This window comes from Citrus clementina, unplaced genomic scaffold (genome assembly GCF_000493195.1).
Source record: "Citrus clementina cultivar Clemenules unplaced genomic scaffold, Citrus_clementina_v1.0 scaffold_3, whole genome shotgun sequence".
NCBI lineage: Eukaryota > Viridiplantae > Streptophyta > Magnoliopsida > Sapindales > Rutaceae > Citrus > Citrus x clementina.
In genome coordinates this window covers 28,542,212-28,569,474 of record NW_006262339.1, presented here as the reverse complement: position 1 = coordinate 28,569,474, position 27,263 = coordinate 28,542,212, and the positions used below count along the sequence as shown (strand labels likewise).

The 27,263-nt window shown below is 34.2% G+C and overlaps 1 protein-coding gene across 1 annotated transcript; it reads right to left on the bottom strand.

The window, feature by feature from the left end:
- Window positions 1-22,556: 22,556 nt before the first annotated feature.
- On the bottom strand, window positions 22,557-27,263 carry LOC18047288 (disease resistance-like protein DSC1). Its single transcript, XM_006442145.2, has 5 exons — window positions 26,782-27,263; window positions 25,521-26,610; window positions 24,586-24,897; window positions 23,257-24,480; window positions 22,557-23,177 (listed from the first exon to the last, which is right to left on the bottom strand). Exons 1-5 carry the CDS (start codon window positions 27,261-27,263, stop codon window positions 22,557-22,559), a joined length of 3,729 nt encoding a protein of 1,242 aa, XP_006442208.1.

Below are 27,263 nucleotides of genomic sequence, written 5' to 3'. Positions count from 1 at the left end.
GGTTATGGTGAAATCGGATGTTCTAGTGTCTTAATCTCTCGGTGATTTCTATTTCTGCTTGCATATTTATTTAATTTTTAGTTATTTTATTTTATTTTAATCTAAATCCGCCTATTCGATTGTTCAAGTAAAATTAAAGTTAGAATAATTTTGGTAGCTAATAGGATATATAATCTCTGTGGGACAATACTTTACTCTTCATTATATTACTTATGCCGACTAGTGCACTTGCTAATTTACGCAACGTAAATACTGATGAAAATCACTAATTGAGAATAATATATTATGTGGTTGAAGCTTTCCTTTTATCAATCTGCTTTGTACCCATTGATTTTCCCATGACTTTCCAGTTTCATTTGTTAGGGTTTTCATGGAGTAACTTCCAATAAACCATTAAATAAACTAAGGAGTCATTTTCTTGAACAGTTAGATAACGAAAAATTCGAAAACAACTTTCATTTTAATAAATGGGCGGACCATCTAGAACATTATATATAATTTTGTTTAAGGGAATTAATAAGTTGAAAAAGCCATCAAGAGAAATTATAATATTTTGAATTTTAAGTATTAATCTCACAATAGCTGTCTTTGAAGTCTTCTTGGCATTAGAGTTACGCGCCTTTTCCTTTTTTTAAGGGGAGGGGCAGGGGGAAAAAAAAGAGCAACTAATGTGAAAACTGCCCAAAAGGCTGATTATTAAGCTTTTTGTAATGAGTGACTTATCGATGAGGACACTCAGTGCTTGAGTCACATTATACTGACGATCATGTAGTAACATTAGCACACGATCTTTACATTCTCCTTTGAAGAAACATGCAATATCCAAAAATATACTTTTCTCCTCGAAAGTAAGTTCCTCATAACTAATTTGCAGCAACTTATAAATGCGATTGGCGCCAGAAATTTATTTTAAGTTATCCAATACATTTTACTAGTCTTGTTTGCTTTTTTTATGAAGGAAGGAACCCAAGACCTCAAGTGCTCATGGATTGTCCTCCGTACGCCGGAGCCTCTCTAGAGTGTACGCTAGTATGTTAGGGCCTCCCATTTCAAGCCTTTCTCCTAATAATAGAGACACAACTTGTTTATGTAGACGTACTAATCCAACACCATTTTCTATTTCTTCTCTGACATTTTCTATAAAGTACTTCGCATCGAACTCATTAGAAATCTGGTTAAAAAGAGCTTTAGCAAGGGTTATTTTACTGATACCGCCCATGCCCCAAATTTGTGGAAAAATGATAGCCAAGCACCACCTTTTCTAGAAGGTGGTGCCCACCGTTATTGAAAAAAGAAGAAGGATTTGGTGCCGCCCAAAGAAGAGAAAAGAAAAAGAGAAAAGAAAAAAAGAGATGCCGGGCCAAAGAAGGAAAAGAAAAGAAAAATTAATAAAATAATAATAATAATTAAATATTAAATGAGCAGTAGCCAAAACTTTGGCTATAAATAGAGAGGCTCCCTCCTCATTTTATTCATTCCATTTTTCTTTAAGTTTCTCTTCTCTCTTTTGTAAAAGAGAAAGAGTTGTGTGAGAGATTAAGGGTTTTATTACTCTTGTGTAATTAGTGAGTGAGAGATTGGGTGTATTGGGGTTCTGGGTAGTGAGCCAAATGATTACAATACTTGTAATCCTCATATCACTAGTATAATATTTTCCTTCTGCCTTCGCTCGTGGACGTAGGGTAAAAGTCGAACCACGTATTTTCTAGTATCCTCTTTGTGCTTGTTCTTTATTTTTCTTCTAATTTTATTTTAGCTGCGGCCCTGCTTCACCCACCAATTTCCTAACAAAATTCTCAGAATTCGAACATCCGACAAGCCTGTACATAGCAGCAATTTAATGCACTCAATTCGTGAACTGAGACCAACTAGACTCTTTGATGAATCACTAGACAGTGATGTACATTCCAATTTCTTTAAAATATCTTTGACAATCACTTCTACAAGGTTCGCCTCAAGCCTAGCAAGAATCATGCATGAAATTGAAAAACAATGAGTGAAAATGAAACAAAGAAAGAATTAGGAAAAAAAAAGTGAAGATATAAGTGATGAATGATGAGAGTTACCTTATCTTCGTAGATTCATGTCCAGATAGATAGGATAATTGGGTCATTATATCCCTCCACTTCTAAACCGTTTCTATCTTCTCTTTGAATTGTTGTTCAAGTTCTTGTATTTAAGAATGCTGACAACTTCATTCAGGCACCATTTTGAAAAAGCGTAGTCCTTTGAGAAAATGATTACCGAAATCTTTGAACCTTCGATTACATTCAAAAGGGCAGGCGAAATCTCATCTCCTCTGTTGAGATCTTCATCAGTGAAGGTTTTATTTTCTTTCCACACAAAGTGGCATAGAGGTGTGTTAGATTTAGCACCTATGATGGGATGGATTAATCTAACATAAGTGATAAGATAAACTTAGATTTTGTCTAGGATTCTTATAAGATAAAATTAGTATTTTATCTTAATCCTAATTACATAAGATGTAGCTTATCAAATAACTCGAGGAAGTTAATTTGAATTAAACTACACATACTACACTTTTTGTACTATATAAACACTATATGGGTGAGTGATAGCACGTACAATAGTAATCATAAGAATCAGAGTAACATCAAAAGAGAGTGAGAGAAAAGGGAAAAAGGCAATGGGTTCTTACTTCATGAATTGAGGGGATTTTCCAAATATGTGATTGTCCTCCGATCATCAGTGACATAAACTGGTGACGATATGTTTGTGAAGGAGTGAAGGTTCCTAGCAATCAATTCCTATTCGTTGCGATCTGCTCATTCTAGTTCCTGACAATCCGCTTTTAGAGATTAGAGGGAGCTTATTCTTTATTCTTGTAGATTCATGATGATTTGTTTCCGCATCAACCAATAAGGTATGGATTTGGTTGAACAAAATAAATTGCATGATTTATTTAGAAAATCATCATTGGTATTAGAGCTTGTGTAGTTTATGCCCTGATCTTCAGTGCATTATGTATGCTAATATGCCATGTTTTTCCATGAAAATTTGATAAAATCACACATTAATTGTATATGATAATATACATAATGTTAAAGCATGAAATTTGGAACATAATTATGTGAACATACAAGGAGTATATCTGGAACCTTGTTTGATGTAATATGCTATTGAAGAATGAACAAATTGAAACCCTAAGTTATAAACCAGTATGCTTATTTTGCTTATAACTTTTTGTATGTTCATTATTTATCTATAAAATTGATATCATTGGAAAACGCTTTTAATTATCTTTGCAACGGTATATCATATACCTGATTTGGACTTGTAAATTGAGAGAACGAAGCGTTTGAAGTTCGGGTTCGAAATTTGGAATTTTTGTTCAAATTGAAGAAGATGAACAATGTTACATGTGCTGTCCCAATCTCGGGTATGGCATGTGAATTTCACCTCTTTAATAAAACAAAAATCCAAGACCAGATTTGAATTCAGGACACGAAAAAAGGGAGGTCAGAAATGTAAGATAAAAAAAGGCCAGAATCCGACGCGTGTGATAAGGAGAGTGAGACCAAAAACGACTTGATTCTAAACCGGACCAAACCGCGCAAACCGAACTAGGTCGCGTGAACTGCGCGAACTGAACCCAGCTGGACGGTGCATTAGCGCAAGTCAGCGCGTCAAGCATAGCCGCGTTGACCTACACACGACAATGGTGCATGTAACGCACATGTCGTCTTCCCAACCTCCAATTGGGCACTATTTGCGGCAACTGAACCAGAATTTAATTTCTTATTTTTCTATAATTTAAAAACTTATTTTTTTGCCTCTGTTTTAATTTTAATTTATTTTTTATTTTTTAAGCATGCTTGGATTTTATAAATAAAATGGTTTTATAGCAATTAAATTCACATAATATGCATCTTACATGTAAGAATGTCATATTCCAATAGGAGAAAATGTTATGGGGATTATTAAAGTCTGACATTGTAATGTAAATTTATGCATGTCTAGGAAAATTCTATCAAAAAGATCATAAGAGTCTAAGGAAACAAGGTACTTAAGTGGGACTATTCAGTCCCCACCTCTTTCTTGGGAATTTTCCTAGTACTCATTCATGTGAACAGATGCATGAAGGCTTTTTTATCCCTTAAAACTAAAATAAGCATTTTATTATTAAAATACTAAAAAAATTAAATAATAATAAAATTAAGATTTTTGCGCAAAAGGACTAAATGATGATAATTTAATTATTTGGAGAATATGATGATTAGGAGCTTCGACAACTTTTTGATTCTAATCCTTATGTTAAATAATCATGTTTGGTTCTTATGTTTGCGAAAAAATTAAATATATGTAAGAACCATGCTAATTAACTTTTTTTTGTTGTCGCTATAAGAAATGACATCCTCAAAGAATATCGTGGCCGAATTGAACAAAGGAGAAAAATTGAATGGTGACAATTATGACATTTGGCACCAAAAAGTTCAATATGTTCTTGAGGAGCAAGAGACTCTTGAGACTCTCCAAAACACCATAATTGAGCTTGAGGAGCCTGAAAGCAGTCCTACTGAACAATACCATAAGGATCTTAAAGCTTATCAGTCCTAGAAAAAGAAAAACAGTAATACTCACATTACGATGCTGAGTTGTATGCATCCGAAGTTTTTTGCTGCTTAGAGTTAGCCATATAGAGTTGACTAGAAGTTTTAGCAGCCTCTAGGCGATCATCTTCTAGTTTCAAATGACGCTTCATATCATTAGATGTCTTAATGTTATCATTATGGGTCATATTAACTCTCATATGTTCCCAATTATCAAGAAGGGATCCTATGACTACCTGACCCTATTACTCATCAGTCAATACATGTCCAACATTTTTTAACTCACGTATCATGTTCGACATCTCACTTAAATGCTACCTTATGCTCTTTTCAAGACGCTTTATGAAGGAGTCAAACTTGATATTGACCTCTCTTAGTTTAGTGGTCGAAATACCACCAAACCTTTCTTTCAAGGCAAGCCACATTTCATGAGCTATATGGTACTCTTCGAACTCACACATAAGGTCATCTTTAAGCACAAAAGAGGAAGCAATACTTTCCAAAGGGAAAAGAGAAATTTGCCAGCTCAAGGGAAGCCTAATAATGGAAAGCCATGAGAGAAAGCGCGCTGAACAGATGAAAAACAAGACTAAAATAAATTGTTACAATTGTGGTAATTGGGTCACTTCGCTCGTGAATGCACTGAGCCGAAAAAGGTACAACTCATCTCCACAAATTTATGTTGTAACTATGTGACAAGTTCTGTTTTTCTAACCGAATCTCGTCCTTTGTGGATTGTAAACTCAAGAGTAAGAGACGACATAGATAGAGAGCGTGGAGCATTTGTGGAGTATCATTGGATTAGTCAAGGAACAAAATGGATATATGTGGGTAACAATTCAAGGGTTGAAACTAAAGGAATTGGCACTTGCAAGTTAGAGTTGTGTGGTGGCCGAACACTTATCTCCACGATGTTCTTTATGCTCCAGACATCCAATGAAACTTAGTCTCTGTTACTGTTCTTCTTAAGATGAGATATCAATTACAATTTTATGGTGTTAGTTTAAAGATCGTTCTTAATTCAACTCTAGTTGCTACTGGTTATTTGTTGAAAGGTTTTATTGTTTTGGATACTAATTATAATTATTCCAATAATAGTTATTTTTCAATAAATGTTTCTTCCAATGTGGATGTGAATACTTGGCATGCTAGACTAGGACATATAGGGCAAGAAACAATGAATAGATTAACTAAAGAAAGCCTATTAGGCTTACTCGCTAATATTGACTTGCCCATTTGTGAAAGTTGTCTAGTTGAAAAAACAATTAGAAAGCCATTTGGTAAAGTTACTAGAGATGAAAGTCTATTGTAAATAGTCCATTCTGACATCTGTGGATCAATGAGTGTAAGGGCTAGTCATGGAGCCATGTACTTTATCATATTCATTGACGACTACTCATGTTTTGATTATATTTATTTGAGTTCTCATAAATTTGAGGTATTAGATTGCTTTAAATCATACTTGAATTTAATAGAGAATCAATTAGCCAAAAGGATCAAAGTCCTAAGAACGAACCATGGACGTGAATACCTTTCAGAGCAGGTCAATGAACTATGTAATGATAAAAGTATTGAGAGACAATTAATTATTCCAAGGACTCCACAACAAAATGGTGTTGTGGAAAGAAGGAATAAAACATTACTTGAGATGGTTAGGTCTATGATGGCGCAAGCAAATCTTCCAGTTTCTTGCTAGGGGGATGCATTATTGATTGCCACTTATGTACTTAATCGAGTTTCGAGTAAGTCAGTAAGTTCCACTCCATATGAGCTATGGACATATAGAAAACCTAATCTTACTCTTTGCGTCCCTGGGGTTCTGCAGCGTATGTTCACAACCCATCTCATAAACATGGGAAATTGGGTCCAAGAGGAAAGAAATGTATCTTTATAAGATACCTAGAACACTCCAAATGATATGTGTTCATAGGTGAACATAATGATGAAATTATAACTGAGATAGAATCACGAGATGTCACATTTTTTGAAAATGAATTCCTTAGCATTTTAGAGATTGATAAAGACACTTATGTTTATGAGTTGAATGATCCAGAGATTAATAAAACTTCTAATTTACAAATCGAGAGAAACCTAGATATGTCTGAGAATTATGATTTTAGTGGGAGTCAACTACAAAATGGGTTTACTCCACATGACAACTCAATTTAAAGAAGTAATCGTATACCCATCCCACGTCGTCGTTTTGAGATTGAGAGGGAGGCATTTATGGTTGCTTCACATGATGGTGATAAGCCAATAACTTATAATGAGGCTATCGCATCATCAACTAAGAGATTGTAGACTAAAGCAATGGATGAACAAATGGAGTCAATGAGATCAAACCACGTCTGGGACTTGGTTAATCTACCGCCCAATTGTAAGGCCATTGGAAACAAATGGGTTTTACGTGTTAAACGAAAGGCGGATGATGCAATTGAAAGATACAAGGCACGCTTAGTAGCGAAAGGATATACCTAAGAAGAGGGTATAAATTAATTCTAGCCATCGTTGCACATACGGACTTGGAATTACATCAAATGGATGTTAAAATAGCTTTTCTCAATGGAGAGCTAGAGGAAGAAGTTTATATGGAATAGCTAAAGGGTTATATAACCAATGACCAAGAGCGCAAAGTTTGCAAGCTCAAAAAATCTATATATAGGCTAAAACAATCCTCCAAACAATGATATCTTAGGTTTCATGAATCTGTGATGACTTATGGATTCTTGATAATCGAAGAAGATCATTGTGTATATGTTAAAAGGTCAGAGGGTAACTTTGTCATCTTATCTATGTGGACGATATATTGTTGGCTGGAAATAATATAGAGTTTGTTCAAACCATCAAGGAATGGTTATTTTCAAACTTTTACTACTAGAAAAATGGTCTTTACTGACACTAAAATTGTGTCGGTAATTATTTTTATTGACACTTGCTAATTGTGTCAGTAATCTGACAGTTAAAAAAAAATAGTGACACTTGTTTATGGTGTCAGTGATTACTATTACTATAGTATTACAAGCTTTATGACACTATGGTATTAGTAGTTACTGATAATGATCTCTTGCTAAAAGTTACTTATCACTATAGTATCACGAATATTATAACCCTATGGTGATAGTGTTTACTAACAATTATTTCACGTCAATAGTTTGTTTTACACCAGGGAGATGACATGATAGAATGAATAGATACTAATACTTTAGTGTCAGCAATTTGCATTACTATAGCATCACTAGTTTTATGACACAATAAAGCTCTTACTTCCTGATACATTTTTTTAGTGTCAATGGCTTCTAATTAAATTTATATTTTGACGTTTCTATTGTTACTCTACTATTTTCATTGTTCTTTTAGTTTTGCCAATCAAATGATGGTATTTGAAGAAATTATTAAAATTAAACTAAAGTACTAACTGAATAATTAAATATAAGTATATAACATTCCCACTAAAATTTAAATAGGTATCAAATAAAACACTAATACAAATATATGAAATATTGTTTGAAAACATCTTCAGTATAGTTTGGAAACAAGATAATGACAGTTTGTGGAAAACAAGCAATTATCATCAGTACATCTACTCCTTGACCTTCGCCTTTCCCTTTGCCTTTTCCACCTATAAGTGCAGTATGTAGAACCAATTAGCTACTATGCTACAAAAATCAATTCTATGATATTTACAAGCAAAAATATAATTAACCTGATTATATTATGCTACAATTAACTTTGCAACATACATGGCCCACTTATCGGGAAGTTGCGAAAGATCGTCTGTAGTGTACTCATCACAGCCCTTGAACTTAAAACATAAAGCAACAAAATATATTCATATATTTTAAAATCTATCCTAAAATAAAACAACAAAATAAATACATATACTTTTAAATTTGTTATGATTAATATAAAAAATGAAGAACATGCAAATAAATTGTATCACCATATATATCAAACAATGGTTACCAAAGCTGTTTAAGAAGCTGATAATTTATAATATATTATTTTGCTTTACTCAATATTACTTTAACAATCAACATTGGGATTCATATGCCTTCTATTTCTACATGCAACAGCTCCAATCATTTTGGTTTGCACTAAGTGCCTTAAGAACATAGTAGAATACACTAAAAATTGGCATTAATTTTCCAAACATCTTGAATGCATTCAGCAAAATATTGATTGGTTGTGCTCAACTAATGAATCTGCCCACTCTATTTGAAAATACGATAAGATAAAATGTAGGTATACATAGTGTTATATCTTTTATCTATAATAAACATGCCAAATAAATTGTATGTGATTATCCTAAACATGTACAACTCGCTAGTTTCATCCCCAGCAGAAGATATGATTATATTGCTAGTTTCAAGCATAAAGCAGCAAACTATTCACCCATTAAACATCTTCACAATTATTGACAAAGTGGCAATTGATCAATTAAACACTGTTCTTAAGAAAATTCAATCCACAATGCATTCTTCGATAAAATATTAAAAAAAGTTATAGAGGAACTTACATTATTTTCAAGAATGAACAAATCTCGAACAATATCTTGAATGTACATTATTTTCAAGGTTCCAGGTTGTTTCAGACGCTAAAAAGTAAAAAATATAGTTTCAAATAGACTGATGGAAGTAACAATAGAAGTCATAACTTTGTTTCATTAATACCTTCACAAAGACCCATTGCACAACCTTCTTTTTATTAGTTTTCACTTGATGCATTGTTATCCCACTATAAGTAATAAATAGCGGATGTAGCAAATTAATCCACAATATAAAAAATTAAAAAAGAATTAAGTAAACCAATTAAACTCACTCATTCACCATCTGCTTCAACTCATCATCAGAACTATCACCTAATGGATCAAGATAATATATTTTTCGCCTTATCATATCAATTGCTACAAGCACCCAATAGCCATTAAACAAACAATAAAAAAAAACAAACATATTACAGGATAAATTTAAATCATTAATGTTAAAAAAAGGACAAAAAATAAATAAACTATACCTTGAGTTATATGGGAGCACAATTATTTGGCCTATTTGTATCTTGTCCAAAAGGTCCGAAATATAAGAACACTTATTTGGGTAGCTTGCTTGAGTTGAATGTAACTTAGCTATACATCTAAATTGAATTGGAATAACATCACCGTCATTATCCATCTCCTCATACAAGTGTCTATTAAAAAAAGAAACTTGTATGACATGTGAATATAACAAATAAATTAATGACAATTTGCAAAATCAGAAAACATAATAAAAACATGATTCAAGTTTTTTATTTCTTACTTGATCCATATCTACAAAATAAAATTTGAGAGCTCTGTAAACTCAATGACTTCATTGCAAATCTGGTTGTCTAATCTGCTCCCCCAGGAGACACCAAAAGTTTTCAGATCATGTGCAATCATAATCGACCGTGGCAGGGAGCTCTCAATCATCAAAGAAAAGATGTTCATATGTGAACTCTTGTTCTCCTTTCTTGCTTTCACAACTCGACATGTATTCTTTCTCATAACAAGTTTCCTTACTATCACTGGTTTTACAACAATGAGTTCTTTTGTTGCTTCTTTCTGTTTATACAGATATACCACGCCATTTACAAGAGACTTTCGGCCATCAACTTTTCTCTTCAAAGGAGTTAATCTTGAAGATCTTCTTGGGGTGATTTTTGAAGTGGCTTCACAATCTACTTGGGGCGGATTCTGTGCAGAGGATGGCAGTGGAGGTTTATTGATGTTTTTTTTTCAGATTTTAGACAAACAGTGAGGTCATTGGTCACTGGCTTTGGAGTAACTTTGGTCACTAACTTTGAAGTAGCTTTGTGGTCTCTAGACACTGATTTTGGAATAGCTTTAGGGTTGTTAGTCACTGACTTTGGAGTAACTTTGCTGGGTGATTGACAATATATCTCCATCTTAACACTGCAACAACTTCAGTGTTAAGATGAAGTTGTAACTGCCAACTTCAGTGTCTAACGAGCTTGCATAAACTGAAAGCTGCATTCATTTGATCTAACTGAGCTTGCATAAACTGAAAACTCTCTTGATACATTCTCTGTTCTCGCACCAACTCAGTAGGGTCAGGAATATTGAAATACATAGATGGGTTGATGAATTGACCCAATCCTTGCACCCGACTTCCATTAGGCTTCTTATGATGGGCTTCACCTAGGATATCATTCGATCCTTGGGATTGGAACGTGGCTTCTTAGCTCACTCTACAAAATAAATACAAAAAGATTTGATGAAAATTAGGAATAAAAAAGCACCTAAGTTAAATAATGACAGTTGAAACATATATCGAATTACCAGTATTTTTCAAAATAAACAAAGCAACCTAATTTGTTAATTTACATGATCTTGGATTATAAAATAATTCAGGCAGCTTTCAGTTTCAAATTATTTACATTGCTATTTTTCAATGGTGGTGGAAACTAACAATTCTCTCAGCCACTTGCTGCACTTCAGGTGTATAACTTTCATTTTTTTTCCTATGAGCCAATAACCAGGCTTCACTGCGGTCAATCTCGTGCTTAGAAACTCCGAGGTCCAACTTCTGCAATAATTCGATAAAACGTAAATTCAAAATTGCTATAAATCATCCTATTATTTGTATTGAAAATGTCATAAGTTTGTATAGAGTGGTTATTGTACTTACTTTTTTATGCAACAGCCCAGCATATCATGTGTTGCCCAAGTGATGATTGTACACATTCTTTACTCTTTTTCATTTGATGCCTTACTTTTTTCCTTCGCAAAGTGGATATTGATTAAAATGGTTAACAAGAACTCAATATTATTATCTAACTAACAGAATTTTAAAAATACCTGAAAGTCTTTGAACAAAATTTATCAACAAAGCTCTTCCAGTTCACACTCAAGAGGAGACTTTTTTCAGTGAATTCAAGTTGTTTGCATTGGGTAGAATATATTTATTGGCCAACTTACATTTAAAGCCTCTTAATGCAACTCCCATCCACTTGAACACTTGGGTTTTCGCCTTAAAACTCAACTTGAACTTTTCCTAAAAATGAGTCCACAACGTCTCCTTGATGTCTAGTGGCACTTTCCTCTAATTATCACATATAATTGGGTCTCTTTCTCTTATAATCACCCCAATGTAGTTCATCATATCGCTTCTCTTTTTTTCAACTAGAATTCCATACAAATTGCACATAACCTTAGTCTCGTCACTAACTCTTCTTTGCAATTCTTTCTTCTTTGTAAAGTTTCGTCTTAATTTTCCTTCCAAATCTAGATCATATGTTAGCTCCTCATTTTCTGCCATGTCTCCAACAAACCTGTAAATACATAAAAGTGGATGAGTGCACCAGATACCAATGTAATATCCCAATATAATAATAAAAAAATAAAAACAAATTAGTTACTAACTTATGGGATATAGTGCTAATAAGGCATAGTGGTTGAATTATTCATTTTCCACATCAATATTTACATGAAAACATCAATAACTGATCTTACACAAATTCCTCATCACCCAAATCAAACTTACATTCTGGAAATTTGTTGGATAATGGCTCATACTCATCCATGCCATCACACATAGCCCTATTTGAATAATTACATTTTTCACTCACTGAACAAACAACTGATTTACTATTATCTAACTGATCTTTCACAGAAAACACTTGCTTTGCATAACCAGGTAAAATGAAACAATCAGATTTGTAACTTATCCGATCTAAATTGACTATAGTGAACCCTAACTCATCAACATTAACCCCTCTATCATCTACCCAATCGCGCTTGAAAAGTACCTTCTATGTCTGGTTGAATCTCGGGGGTGTTTACCAAAACACATCGGTGCACTTGCGCCAATATAGGGGCATCAACCACCTTAATACTTGCACCTTCGAGTGACCTTTCAATTGTAAAATCAATTAGACAACCAGTAGGTAGTCCGATTAATTAACAATTTGAAAGGTATTTAGCACAAAATTCAAGTGCTTCCTCAGCAATATAGCATTCTGCAGTGCAACCTTCAGGGCAATTTCGGTTGTGAACATAACCCTTTATAGGTTTCATTTCTCTCTCAAATGGATACATCCATCAAAGGTAAACCGGGCCACATAATCTAACTTCTTCCACTAAATGGGCTATTAAATGGACCATTATATCAAAGAAGGCAGGTACAAAGTATTGTTCTAAATTGTATAAGGTGATTTTAAGTTACTTTTGCAATTGGTTTAGAGAATCAGGCTCTACTACCTTAGAACACAAAGAATTAAAGAAGACACGCAACCTGATTATGACAGATTTGACATTATGAGGCAAACAATTCTGAATTGCTAATGGTTGTAGGTTTTGCATCAAGGTATGACAATCATGAGACTTAAGCCCGTGAAGATGACAATCATCCATTGAAACAAGATTTCTAAAATTAGAACAATAGGCATCAAGAACTTTGACACCTTGCAAGGTTTCACATAAAATTTGTTTTTCTTTCTTACTTAAAGTGTATAAGGCAAGGGGTAGGACTTTGTTTTGTTCATCAGAAGCTAATGTAATAAATGCTTTGTTAATTTTCTCTCTAAGCTCTGGATGTGTAAGATCTTTTCTAGCATTAGTTATATCTTTTATTTTCCTTGATTGATGGAGTAATGTGCCATAGATGCTCTTACATACATTTTTCTCAGTATGCATCACATCTAACTGATGGCGAACCAATAAGTTTTCCTAATATTCTAAATCAAATAAGATTTATCTCTTTTTGTACAACAGCTGAGCTACATCCCTATTGCCCTCACCCTCGCCCTCGCCCTCGCCCTCAACTTCAACCTTGCCCTCAACCTCACCTTTACCTTCAGCTTCACCCTCACCTTTACCCTTATTGTTACCCTTACCCTCACCCCGTTTTTGCTTTTTTTAGACTTTTTTTCCCAAACTTGGTATCAATGTCAGCACTAAGTTTAAGATCTCTGTACCAGAAAAAGGCCTAGGAGATTTTCAATAAACAGCCTATGGCCCATATATGACATTTTTCGACTATGAGGTAACCAACATGCACGTGTGTTTATCCTACAAACTGGACAACCATAGTACCCCTTAATAGTACACCAAGACAGGTTTCCATAAGCTGGAAAGTCACTAATTGTCCACATTAATATAGCTCATAAAATAAAAGTTTGTTTCCTATATGCATCAAACACAAAGTTTGTTTCCAAAAGCTAGAAAGTCATTAATCGTTCACATCAACACAGTTTAGAAAAAGAAAAGAAATTCTTAACTTAAAATACAGATTTACTTTTTTTTTCTTTATTTTAAATAAAAAAATTAGAAGAAAATAATTAAAAGAAATTATTTACAAAAATTAATTCTACGAATTAAAATAACTTACCTCCCCGACAATGGCGCCAAAAACTTGTTGTGCAAATTTTATTGAACTCGCAAATGCACGAATCTATTATAGAATAGATCAATGGTGACGAGTGTCAATCCCACGAGGAGGTGGATTTTAATTGTGTATAGAGTTAATTTTCTAAGTGGGTGATTGAATTTATGGTGGAAGTGATTTAGATTATCCTAACATTTAAATTAAAATGGCGGGAATAAATTGAAGTGAAATCTATTAAAATGAGTCATTTTGGTATCTGGATCTGCATCAACATGCACCATAGGCTCAATATTCCTTATTAGTGTCAATTAAATTATGAGGCAACTTATCATGAACCCCACTCTAATCAATATGGTGTTAAGGGCTTATCGTGCCAAATAGTAATAACCTTGCACTAGGGAGCTGGTTATACCAGTGCGGTATTTAGACAAGATTATTATTATCTGTAGACAAAAAGTCAAAACATCCACATAAGTCAGAGGGGAAGAAAAAGTAAATTTACCAAATAAAGCCCATGGCACATGTTGAGACTTCACCTTCAACCTAAGCTTGAAAGAAAATTAGCTACTCATAATTGAACTAGGGGTAAAATGAGATTTTTTTAAAATATGTAGAAAATACAAGATGGAAAAGGAATTACAAAAAATGGAGCTCAAATGAATTCAGGGGTGTCAAATTAGGGGGGACCCCTTTTTATAGATACAATGAATAAATCATGGCCATCAGATTAAAATAATTTAGACGTTCAGGATTGCGCCACGTGGCAAGTTATGATTAGATAGAACACATCATCAGGGCTGTCATTCCGTGTAATGCATGTATCGTATGCATATTTTTTGGTCCACTGACATACTGCCATGTCACCGGTTAGTTCTACATAATCATTTTAGTCCAATAAGATCGCGACACATCATCGGTCAACGCCAAATAAGCAGTCAATGCCTTATTATTCGTTTAGTCGAATGCTGCCACATCACCAATTGACCAGTTGTATAATCTACCTAGGGATGAATGCAATTATGAATACATAGAGTGCACAGTGTCAAGCATAATTTTTTGTTGAGGGATTAAATATGTTTGTACCGATGTAAAGGATAATGAAATCTACGAAATATAATGAACAAGTTATTTGAATCTCTTGCGAAAAGTGCAATTGAGATCTTTTGCTCTCTAAGCTCCAGTTTATGTTGTTCATGGGTCATACGTTGCATTTACCTTTATGATACTGTGGTTGTGGCTTTATGCCCAAAAACCCTACTCTTGTTGCTCTGGTTTCTTAGTCGTCCCATCATGTGCGAGTGGGAGATGTTAGATTTAGCTCCCATGATGGGATGGATTAATCTAACGTAAGTGATAAGATGAACTTAGAGTTTGTCTAGGATTTTTATAAGATAAAATTAGTATTTTATCTTAATCCTAATCACATAAGATATAGCTTATCAAATAACTCTAGGAAGTTGATTTGAATTGTACTATATAAACACTACATGGGTGAGTGATAACACATACAATAATAATCATAAGAATCAAAGTAATATCAAAAGAGAGTGAGAGAAAAGGGAAAAAGGCAATGGGTTCTTGCTTCTTGAATTGAAGGAATTTCCAAATAAGTGGTTGTCCTCCGATCATCAGTGACATAAACTCGTGACGATTCATTCATGAAGGAGATTTGCTCGTGAAGGTTCCTAGCAATCAATTCTTGTTCGTTGCGATCTGCTCGTGCTAGTTCCTGACAATTTGCTTTTGGAGATTGGAGGGAGCTTATTCTTTATTCTTGCAGATTTGTACCGATTCGTTTCCGCATCAACCAATAAAGTATGGATTTGGTTGAACACAATAAATTGCATGATTTATTTAGAAAATCATCAAGATGACTGGTAAAATTCTCACGGGTATCTTCCCCTCTGAAACTGAGGAAGACATCATAATTATAAGAAGAATAAAAAGAAGAAGCCATGAACAAATATTTGGAAATTTAGTGACAGAAATGGAGGATCTTGAGAGTTAGGAGAGTAGATGTAAGAATGAAATGAAAAACTTGTAAATATATATATATATATATATATATGCATGTATATTTTTTTTTGGTCCCTTACTTTTTTGAAAACACGTTAAATTTCGTACGATGTCTAGGTTTTCAAGAAATTCTAGGAGTTTTCTTATTTAATTAATTCTACATCCATTTTTCCAAAGCCAAAAATTTAGTGCAATATTCAAGAAAGAAATAAGAGCACTGCTATTTGGACCAAATTAAAAAAAAAAGACAAAAAGTATTAATTAGAATCATAGAGTTTTATTTATTTATTTATTTTCTAGAGATGTTGAATAGAGTTTCTAAAATAATTTATTTGCCATAATTCTGATATATTTAGTCACTTCTTTGAGTTGTTTGTTTTCTTTTATATTTGAAGTTTTAATTTGGCTTATTTTGAGATATTTTGATATTTTAACTTGTTTATTTTTGTGTCTAGTCTTATTATAAGACGTTTTTATTTTAATGGAAAAAGTAAAGTGTTCTTACTTTCATCTACATGATCATATGTCCGAATGAAAAATTACTTTTTTTTCCCTCACAAATACTCTCATTAATGTACTTGCTCCCTATCATGAAGAAACAAAAAGTCCACCCTTCTATTTCTTTCTAACTAAAAAAATATTTTTATAATTAATTAACTAGGATGTAATTTATATGTGGTATTAGAAATTCTCCTACTCTTGACTTTTACTTGGTCCAATGAAAGATTAAATAACTGACATATGTTCAATTTCAATTTTATGCAAATTCATTTATTCTTAGATTAAAGATGTACAAATATTATATTAAATTCTTGTTAGACCTAGGTGATTTTTAATCAAAATTAAATTTTCATTATATCTATATTTCAAATGCTTACCTTATAAACATTTATAACATACAACATTGTAATTAAATACTATACCGAAGCAGATAAAGTTTTATTATATGAATATCGCCGGGAGAATAAGAATATCAAGTAGGATATATTTATTTTAAATACACATAATACTTATAAATATAAATATATATTTTTTAAGTATCATAATACTATACTTCCAAATTTATATAATACTTTCAAGGTAATCATAAAAATATTAGATTTAAGATAATTTATAAAAATAAAGAACTTACGACTTATAGTCAGGGATTAAGATTCAATGTTGAGCTGAACTTTTTACTAATTTTTTAAAAAATATAATTGATTATTATTAGATAAGAATATGAAACTAATTAAAATCTTAACCTATATTGCTATACATATATATGTGACAAAAGTTTATGAAGAGTTGAATGCAAAAACATATCATTCATATATATATGCCTTCTAACTTAACCTATATTTCTATACATATACACGTGCAAAAGTTTATCAAGTTTGTTAGTCAAACATCAAAAAATGAAGAATAAACATATCATTCATATATATATGCCTTCTGACTTATTCAGGCTTTAGTATTGTTTAAATCCATTTAAATTTAAAAAAAAAAAAGAACGTTGCATTAAATTTTATATATATGAAGTAACAAATAAATTTCAAATATTAAAAAAGAAAAATCAGTATGAGCATGGTGCAGCCAGCGCAAGACTTGAAAGGAGTCAAGTCAACAAGTCAAATATGTAAAGAAATGCAACAAATACTCCATGAAATGACTTTGGGAACTGATTCCGTGCAAAGCCCGGCCTAAGAGTCACATGAAAAGACCATACAGCACGGCTTTGCTTGGATGAATTTCTCCGTTTACCATACTGACAACTGAAGCTTCGTTTCCGGAGTGCAGTTCAACTTCAGTAAACCCAACGTTGAAGACCCAACTATATATCAAGTATTTGACAAATACTTACAGCTATAAAGTCAAGTATACATCAATGGTGAAACGACTTGTTTGGGATTGACACGCCAATAGAGAAATAATTTGCTTGGATTGCAGATGATGATAAAATAAGTTGTTTCTACTGTGTAGATGAAATAATCTATTAATTAGAAAAGTAGTTCAATGTTTGATAAATTGTGTTGTTGTGGTTGCTTTGAATTTAAAAAGCATAATACATGTGTTTAATAAATTTTATTATGAAAGTGTTGTTGTATTAAAGTGTACTGATGACGTATTCGACATTCCCTTAGGTTTTGAGAGAACTCGCTTGAGCTATATTTTCCTCCATTATCTGTATGCAAGCAACGGATCTTCTTTCCTACTTCTCCTTCAGCTGACTTTCTAAACTCTTTAAACTTTAGGAATGTGTTAGATTTTTCTTTCATAAAGAAAATTCACACATAGATGAAGAAGCCTTCAATGAATGTCGCCAGGTACCGCATACAGCTAATTGATGGTTGTCTAACGGGCCCAAATACATAAAATTGAACTAACTCTAATGGTTTGTTTGCTTTAGACTTCGATTTCTCGTATGGCAATTGATGTGTTTTATCATATTGGCATCCCGCACAAACCGTGTCTATTCGCACGTCAAGTTGAAGAAGCCCTCAAGCATCAACTTTTTCACCATCACACTCAACTTGGAATAGCTAACATGACCTAACCGAATACGCCATTGATCTATTGTTTGATTTTTCCGTGTCTTGTCTACATATGCAAACTCTGTTGACATTATGTAAACTAATTCTAATCGTTACCCATCAATTGTTGGTTTTTCTAAGATTTTGATATCCTAATACACCTTCACATCTTAGGAACCAAACAAGACATGGTGGCCTGATGATGTCAATTGAGCCACAGATAGTAAATTTTTCTTCATTTTTGAGACGCGATAAATATCTTGAAGTGGCACATGGCTAGAATTATATTGAGGTTTAACAATTGTCTTCCCAATTTTTTCTATTGGTAACTTTGAGTTATAAGTTGTGACCACCACACGACTTCTCTTGTATTCAGACAGGTTTTGTAACTTCTATTTATCACCTGCCATACGATTTGTGCAACCCGAGTCTACAATCCAATCATTCTTATAGTCAATTTGTTTTGATGTTGTTATCATGAGAGCTAATTCTTCTTTCTCTATAGTGAACGCCGCTTTGGCATCCCAACTATCTTGTTATTTTCTTAAAGTAGCAGCATTACTCTTAACAGGTTTTTTTTTAGATCAACAATCTTTCACCATGTGACCCATCTTCCCCCAATTGTAACACTCGCCATCGAACTTTCTACTATTACCGCGATTCCTCAAAGCTCCCCCTGGACAAGAGCCTACTTTCCTTGGTGACTTTTCACCTTATCACCATCCTTTTTAGATCCACTATTGGTGTGCTGTTTGAAACTGCCTCTGCTTTTGTTGGTGTAGAGCACTTTCTCTTCACCCTTCAGTGAGACTCCTCTTATTTGCTTAGCCATAGCTTCTTGACTTAAAAGAAAATTTTCAAACTCAACAACAAGTGATGGTAGTGTTCTCCATCACTGTACAGTGGCAACAAACCCTCGGTATTGGGGTCTTAAACCATGTATAATTATTCGCTTTAATTTTCCTTGCATCCCCAAGAGCAGTTGTTGGATCTAACTTTGAAATTTTGCAGCGTATTGACTTCACCTTGTGGAAGTACTGAGCAATCCTCATATCACATTGCGCAATCGATTGGAGTCTATTCTTAAGAAGTTGCAGCCTTGTATCATTCTTCTTTGAATAAAATGTAACAAGAGTGTCCCATGCTTCCTTCGGTGTTTTGGCATCCTGAACGTGCTCCAGCATTTCTTCTTCAATTGTGGTCTTTAAAGCAAACATTGCTTTGCTTGATTTAATTTTCCATTTTTGCAAAAAGCCCTTGGCATCTTTGGCCGTTGGTTGTGTGGCTTCACTACCACCGCCAACTTCCCAAAGGTCTTGACCTTGTAGGTAGGACTCTATGCATGTTGACAACGTGTTATAATTTTGGTTGTTGAGCTTCATAATGCCTCCAACTGCTTCGAAGGTCACCTATCATGCCAACAAGATTTTGACTATACTAAATAAGCTTGATTAATAACCTTGTGGAGTACTATACTTTTCACGACTCAAGATAGCTCCACCAAGAACGATTCTTGACTGTCCCGCTCCAATATCAAATGTTGAATAAATAGAGTATGAAACTCTAATTATCCAAAGAAAAAGGAATTAAAAAACACACTTTAATGGGAACTCACAAACCACTCTTTGAAAAAAACAAAAAAAAAAAAAAAAAAACAAACCAAGACACAAAGGCTAATTGTCTTATTTATTCTATTTCTTCTCGGATGATTATACAAACATAGCACAAGGGGTATTTATAGTTTGGCAAATGTATTTTAGGCCGCTTACTAAAAAAACTAAGAAAAAATTGCAACCATATACAACATTGCCTTACACGTTTGGATTTCACTATTTCCACTCACATTAGAAAACTATATAACTTATTGTTTGCACTCCACTATTGTTTGCACTCCACTATTTCCACTCACATTAAAAATTTTTATAGCTTATTGCTTCACAAGTTTGCACGTCATTGTTGTAATGCATACTAGGTGAGTAGGTGTAGCTTATCACAACTTAATTTAGAAGTTTCTCATGCTTGGGCATGGATTTCAAATTATTTCTAACACATTTGGATTTTGATGTTCAGCTGGTGTTGTTTAATTTCAGCAAGGCATGATCTGAGTAAATTAACAAGTTCGCAACACTATAGTCACTGGTACTTGTAAGCAAGGAAACCCCAAACAAGAGTAACAGTAGGTTTGAGAAATAAATGCTGCTTGGAAAGTGCCCAAGTCACGGCCCCGAAGACAAAAGATACTACGGTTGTTGAAATTTGGATAGATAAGGAATTGAAAGGCAAGCCTGTGCGGCTGGAAAGGTATACTCTCTCAAGATTAAGGGCTTGTAAGGATTCTGGGTTCCTAATTTGGCAATGATAAAGACCAATCCATTTTATCTTCAAAGCTGCCGTGTGGAAAAAATAATAATAATAATTCTTCAATGATTTACCACCATGAGTTAATTTCATAATCCATATTCAATGAAAAAAATAATAAATAAAATTTTAATTATAAAAGTGCAATTTTAAAATATAAATAAATAATTAATTACCCGGAAATTCAATCATTTCATCACAGAGACAGAAATAATGCTCCAATTATCAATTTATTTATTTGTTTTGGTTCCACTCCATTGACCATTTGAGTTTGCTAAGCCGATCGCTCGTGAGACGCACGTGGTTAATAAAGTCAGCATTAGTCAAAGTCAGTTAAAACAGTTAGTTATTTTTGGCGCGGTCGTTTTAGCTAATCCAGTTTGATTCAAAAGCTGATTTTCGGGCATCATTTGAGTATTTGATCTACTCTATTAACTGTGAGATTGAGAGCCGCGATCATTGTAACATGACTGTTCTATACAATCTTGTACTTCCATCGTATAAATGCTCGAGCGTCAGAGGATCCTCTGTTCTTCTGCAGCGTTTAGATCCCCTTTGCTGTTGGAATAATAATTTTATTAATTCTCAAAGTGGCATTTGGAGCATCGTCTCAAATTAGCAATTCAGAGATATGCTGAGCCTCCCTCTATAATTTTCCTCGGCATTCAAAATTAGTTACATTTACAATAGTTCTTAAACGTGGATTGGCTTTCCGTTAATGGAAACCCAAAACGATTTTTGAGAATCGTTTTGGGTTTAGTTAATACTTTAGTTAAACCCAAAACAATTCAGAGATATGCTCTAACCTATAGATGAGAAATGCCACAGCCAAAATTAATAGAGAATGACTAGTGCGTTTAGTTAATACTTTTTTTTTTTTTTACCAAGTTATAATCCATAAATAAACTTAAAAAAGTAACAAATGCAAAGAGAATATTTGGTGAATACACAGCTTGATTATTTCATTCCTTAAACTTTGGATATATACAACAGTTTGCCTTGCTTCGCGAGCTTACGCAAGTACTACTCGCAGCTTTCATGTTGATCTGATGGCTATCAACAGCTCAATCTAATATACTAATGGCTCTCGTTCTTTGTACTTGAGCTGGTCACGTGGCCATTATCTACGTTGTGCTTTGGCTCTATCTTATCTGATCTAGAGAGTTCTGGAGAACTGACTGAATCAACCTTCCAAGTTATCACATTTTGTACGCATCACTGCCACTTCAGCAGAGCTAGCTTGCCATGCTTGCTGCATCGTCTTCATTGACGCATTCTGTCAAACACTTCTGCATTTGCATCAATCACCTAGTTCCAACATCCAGGAATCAATCGAAGGATTGAAACACAATGAGGAGTCAAAATAAAACAATATTCACTAACAAAACTTCAACATAATAGGAGACTGAGCTATGATAAAAGCACAACTCAAAAGTGATACCTTTAGTCTCATATGCCTTCTCTGAATTTGTATTGATGCATGATCAGAGGGACTGCATAAAGCAGGGGCAGAAAATCCTGCTTATGCGCAAACTGCATTCACTAAACAAGTAGACAGTAACAAAACTTTATTTCTATTAAATAAATTAGTGTGTAAAAAGTAAAAAGTCAATGTTCTTGCCTCGTTTGCTTAGAAAATAAATTGTGTGATAAAATAAATAGAAGGTAGATAGCACTTACGCAAGAAACGCATATAAGCCTCCTCCCTTTGCGATTATATGGGAAAACAAGGAACTTCATTGTTGTTGAGGAGCGTTGATTTGCTCTCTGCAAATTGATTCCACTTCCAGCTCGCCAGATCTGTCAATACTTTCAGAAGTCCCACTTGTTCCAACATTATCATGAAAATCATAATGCAATTTCCTGATTTGACTGCACTCCTCTTCATTTGGTGGCAGCACATTTACAGTGAAAGTGTTGGGTTTAGTCCCGTTGGGATGTGCATATACTGGGCACACCCCGCATCTGTGCACTTTGGGGGTTTTTTCAGAGCAAGGATACTGAACGGAGAACTGCAATGAGATATTGCCGTCATTATCAACCAGCCCAATATTCCAACAGGGAAAAAATCCAAGTATTACTTGATCTGAGTGAAAAGACTGCTCAAAAACTGAAGGGTGATCAGTTTTGGTTCCAGAGGGAGTCTTTATTTCAAAATGGTAGTAAATCCTATCCCGAGCCTTATGATCTTTCTCCAGTTCAATGACAATACAGAAGGCAAATCCAATGAAGCTTCCATTACAACTATGATGTGGCAGTTGAATAGTTAATGAAGATCCTAAACACTGATGGCTGAACCAGTCAGGAATTTCATTTCCAGGTAAACAAATTTTGATTACAGGTGGTTCACGATATTCCTGTAGCACGAAATCATGATTTTAGATGTCATGAGGAGGGAGAGAGAGGGGAGAGAAGAGAGAGTGTGAAAGAGAATACCTTTACATACATCGATAGTCTCAATGATGCAATTGCCATACGCTGAATTCTTAGTTTTGAATCTGCCAAAATCTTCTTGTTTGCTTTGTCATTCAGTTTCAAGCAATTAATAAAGTTGAAATATATTCGGGAGTGATTGGATAATGTCTCCAGTATGGATGTGTCTATTTCGCCTAGTTCTTCTAGACATGATGGAATCTCAGGCAAGGACTGGAGCTGCTTGCAATTCCTTGCATCTAAAAAGCATAGACCAAATGGAAGCTCTGGTAATGACTTAAGCCTATTGCAATTTCTCAAGTAAAGCCATCTCAGTTGTGAAAGTTGCTTGATACTTGCAGGTAAACTCTCAAAGTTATTTCCACTTAAATCTAACTTTTCCAATGAAAGTAGACTGCCAATATCTTGTGGAATTTCTATTATATCGCAGTCTCTCAAATCCAGTCGTTGCAAAGAAGATAATCCTGATAAGACTGAAGTCAATACTAAACCCCTGCACCCATAAAAGGAAAGTTCTTCAACTTGTTTGAGATCTGCGATCGAGGATGGCAGTTGACTAATGGCTGACTTGCCTGCATGGAGATGCTTCAGAGACCTTAAACTACCCAAGTTATCTGGCAATTTACCAAGTTTATGACAATACTCCATTCTCAACTCTTTTAGCCCTTCTAGGTGTTCGACTGAAGATGGCAGCTCTTTAATTGCTGTCAATCTTAAATCAATATATTCTAAACGTGCCATATCCTCCAAGATTCCTGGGAAACTCTCAAGCTTTGAGCAGTTATAAAGACGAAGCCAACTAAGAGATTTCAATTTACAGATGCTAGCCGACAGCCTGTTCAACCTTTTGCAATGCGCCAGATCTAACACTTCAAGATTAGTTAGGCTCTCGATTGATGAGGGAACTTCTTCTATCCAGGTTCTGGCTAATTTTAACACTTTGATATTCCCTGAAATCTTTGGGAACTCTGCGAGATTAATACAGCTGGTGAAATCGATTGTTACAGAACAAGTGAAATGAATGCGGGGAAAGGTCCTAAGATTTTTGCAGCCCTCCAAGCGCAACATACTGAGATTGTTTAAATTTTCAATTGATGAGGAAATGAAAGGTAAGTTTGTGCAGTTCAAAAGATACATTCTCTCAAGATTTGGGGTTTCTGATAGGTCCGGCATCCTAGTGAGATTTTGAGAATTGCAAAGGTCCACAGATTTTAGCTTGAAAGCTTCCTGCAACAAAAGATAAATAATTGCTAGTCAAAGATAAATCTCTCTCAAGTAAGCATCTTCTTACTTTTCTAAAGTGTATATAAACACGTCTGCACTATGTTATACCTTTTTTTCTTCCCAAAGTAGCTCAACGTTGCTGCAAGGCAAGTTAAGTACGACAAGCTTATCCGTACTTAAATTTGTTGGCAACGTTCTCAATGGATATCCATGCCAATGGAGATATGTCAATTCCTCAGGAAGATAATCCAAACCTTGGTCAAGATGCACTTTAGAGCTCATAATTGGATCACCACGGCGATTAGGCAAATAAAATTTCAACAATCTAAGATTAGTCATATTTTCAAAGGCTCTAGAACCTAGATGTATGTCTCTTATTTTAGACAAATCCAAGAATATACCTGCAATGACATCCGTCCCCTTATAAACAAAAGTAAACAATAAGTTAGCATAAAAATACAAAAAGACTTCGGTAAATTTTGTAAAGAGCTCATTAATTGAAGACAAAATCTGCGTTCATTAATGTGTGAGGTTATTTACACCCTTCAAATTACTACAATAGAACACTCAATTTCTGCCCACGCACTTCATTAAATTTGAAGAATAAAAAATTGTACTCGACACCATCTAATATCCCAAAATTGATAGATGAAAGCTTGTTCTCGACACCCACGGTCATCCTCATCTCTACTTCTCTAAAACTTTGAGAAGATAACATTTTAGCAAATTCATAAACCACGGTTTTTAACCATCATAAGGTTTTAAATCGCCTCATTAGTTAATCTAATATTCATTGACAATGGTGCTTAATAGGGCATATCTGGGAGCCAAAGTGTCCTGGTCTATGTATTAAAGTTTGAACATTTGGACTCCGATTGCACTCATATAGACAATCATAAAAGCAATTTTTGTATCACTAAAAATTTTTATCCTGTTTGATTTTTTTTTAATTTCATTTTTTTTTTGCTATACAAATATAATTTTTAAACTAACTATGAGTACGTAATAATAAACTTACTAAAAAGATGGCTGTCGATTCTTACCTTATTTCTTTTTAGTACATGATAGACATCCTCATGATACCACAACCTGCTACGTTTGCCCAGCTCGTTCACTGATTCTTGGCGAACAATCTCTTGACCCATTTCTTTCAATAAATCATGCATTTGGAGCTTGTTGTCACGTGATATTCTTAAGAGTGACTTATCAACAAGAACATTCAGTACATAATTAGACTCATCTAGTATCTTTGTCACAAGATTTTTATCCTCTCCTGCAAAGAAGCACGCAATGTCCAAAAATAAGCTCTTCTCTTCTGGATTTAATTCATTGTAACTGATTTTCAACACGTCATAGATTTCAAAATCAGAACTCCTTTTTAAGTTCTCCAGTGCGTTTTCCCAATCAAGTTTGCTCTTCCGGTGGAGGAAAGAACCCAACACTCTGAGTGCTAATGGATTGCCTTTGCAATAACCAACTATGTACTTTGAGAGCGTAAATAGATCATCAGGGCAATTGCTTTGTTTAAAAGCGAAGTTGCAGAAGAGCTCAAGTGCTTCACTGTAGTTTAATCCCCTAACTTTATATATGTTAGTGTTAGGTACTCCAAAATTATCAAGAACCCGTTTGTCTCTAGTGGTCACAATGATTCTACTTCCCGGACCAAATCGATCAAGCCCTCCTGTTAAATATTCTAACTGCCTAACTTTGTTTACATCATCGAGAACTATAAATATCTTCATCCGCTTGAGCCTTTCCCTAATATATTCAGGAAGATCAGGAGTTCTTATTGTGATATTTTCTTCTAATACTTCAGAAAGAACTTGCTCCCTTAGATGAACCAATCCACCTACTTTCTCGGATTCTTCCCTAACATTTGCCATGAAGCACTTGCCTTCAAATTCACTAGAAATTAGGTTGAAAATAGCTCCAGCAATGGTTGTTTTACCCATACCGCCCATACCCCAAATCCCAATAATTCGAAAAACCGGCAATCCAATACACAGCAGTGATTTAATTTTCTGAATTCGTGAATTTAAACCAATTAGACCATCAAAGTCCTTTGGTATTGTTATTTTTTCCAATTTCTCCAAAATGTCTTTAACAATTACTTCTACAAGCTGTGCCTCAGACCTAGCAGATGTGAAGATGAAAATCAATGACTCAAATTACTTTGGACCATGACAAAATCAAAATAATAGGACATAAGATATTTTTTCTGTTATTAATGGAGGCCATAAACTGTTCCTTCATTTGTTTCCCATTAATCTTAAATAATAAAAAGGTAAACGGGTTAGGACTGACCTGATTGTGATGGAATCCCATCCAGATAAATTGGATGCTTCTGTCAATACAGCCCTCCAATTTTGAATTTTTTCTGGCATATCCTTGAATTGTTTTGCATGCTTAACAAAGGCATCCTTGAATCTTCCACTTTGTTTCCGCACATCAGATGGATCTACACGGTAGAAAACTGGTACAACCATTTGGCCATTCATTTTATGGCATTGAAGAATCTTGACTAGTTCATCCAAGCACCATTTTGAAGAAGCATAGTTTTTTGAGAAAATGATAACTGAAATCCTTGATCCTTCAATTGCTTTCAAAATGGCAAGCGAAATCTCATCTCCTCTGTTAAGTTCTTCGTCAATAAAGGTTTTAATTTTCTTTCGACACAAAGCAGCATGGAGATGGCTAGTAAAGTTGTCACGGGTGTCCTCCCCTCTGAAACTGAGGAAGACATCATATTTGCTTTGAGAAGTTTGTCCAAAAGAAGGAGACGCCAT

Bases quoted from the DNA above. Each gene is read 5' to 3' on its own strand.
- LOC18047288 (XM_006442145.2), bottom strand. From the start codon at position 27,263: ATGGCGTCTCCTTCTTTTGGACAAACTTCTCAAAGCAAATATGATGTC. The intron at 26,611-26,781 runs GTCAGTCCTAAC...CACATCTGCTAG, and splicing joins TGGGATTCCATCACAATCAG to GTCTGAGGCACAGCTTGTAG. The intron at 23,178-23,256 runs GTATTCTCTTTC...TTCGTGCTACAG, and splicing joins GACTATCGATGTATGTAAAG to GAATATCGTGAACCACCTGT.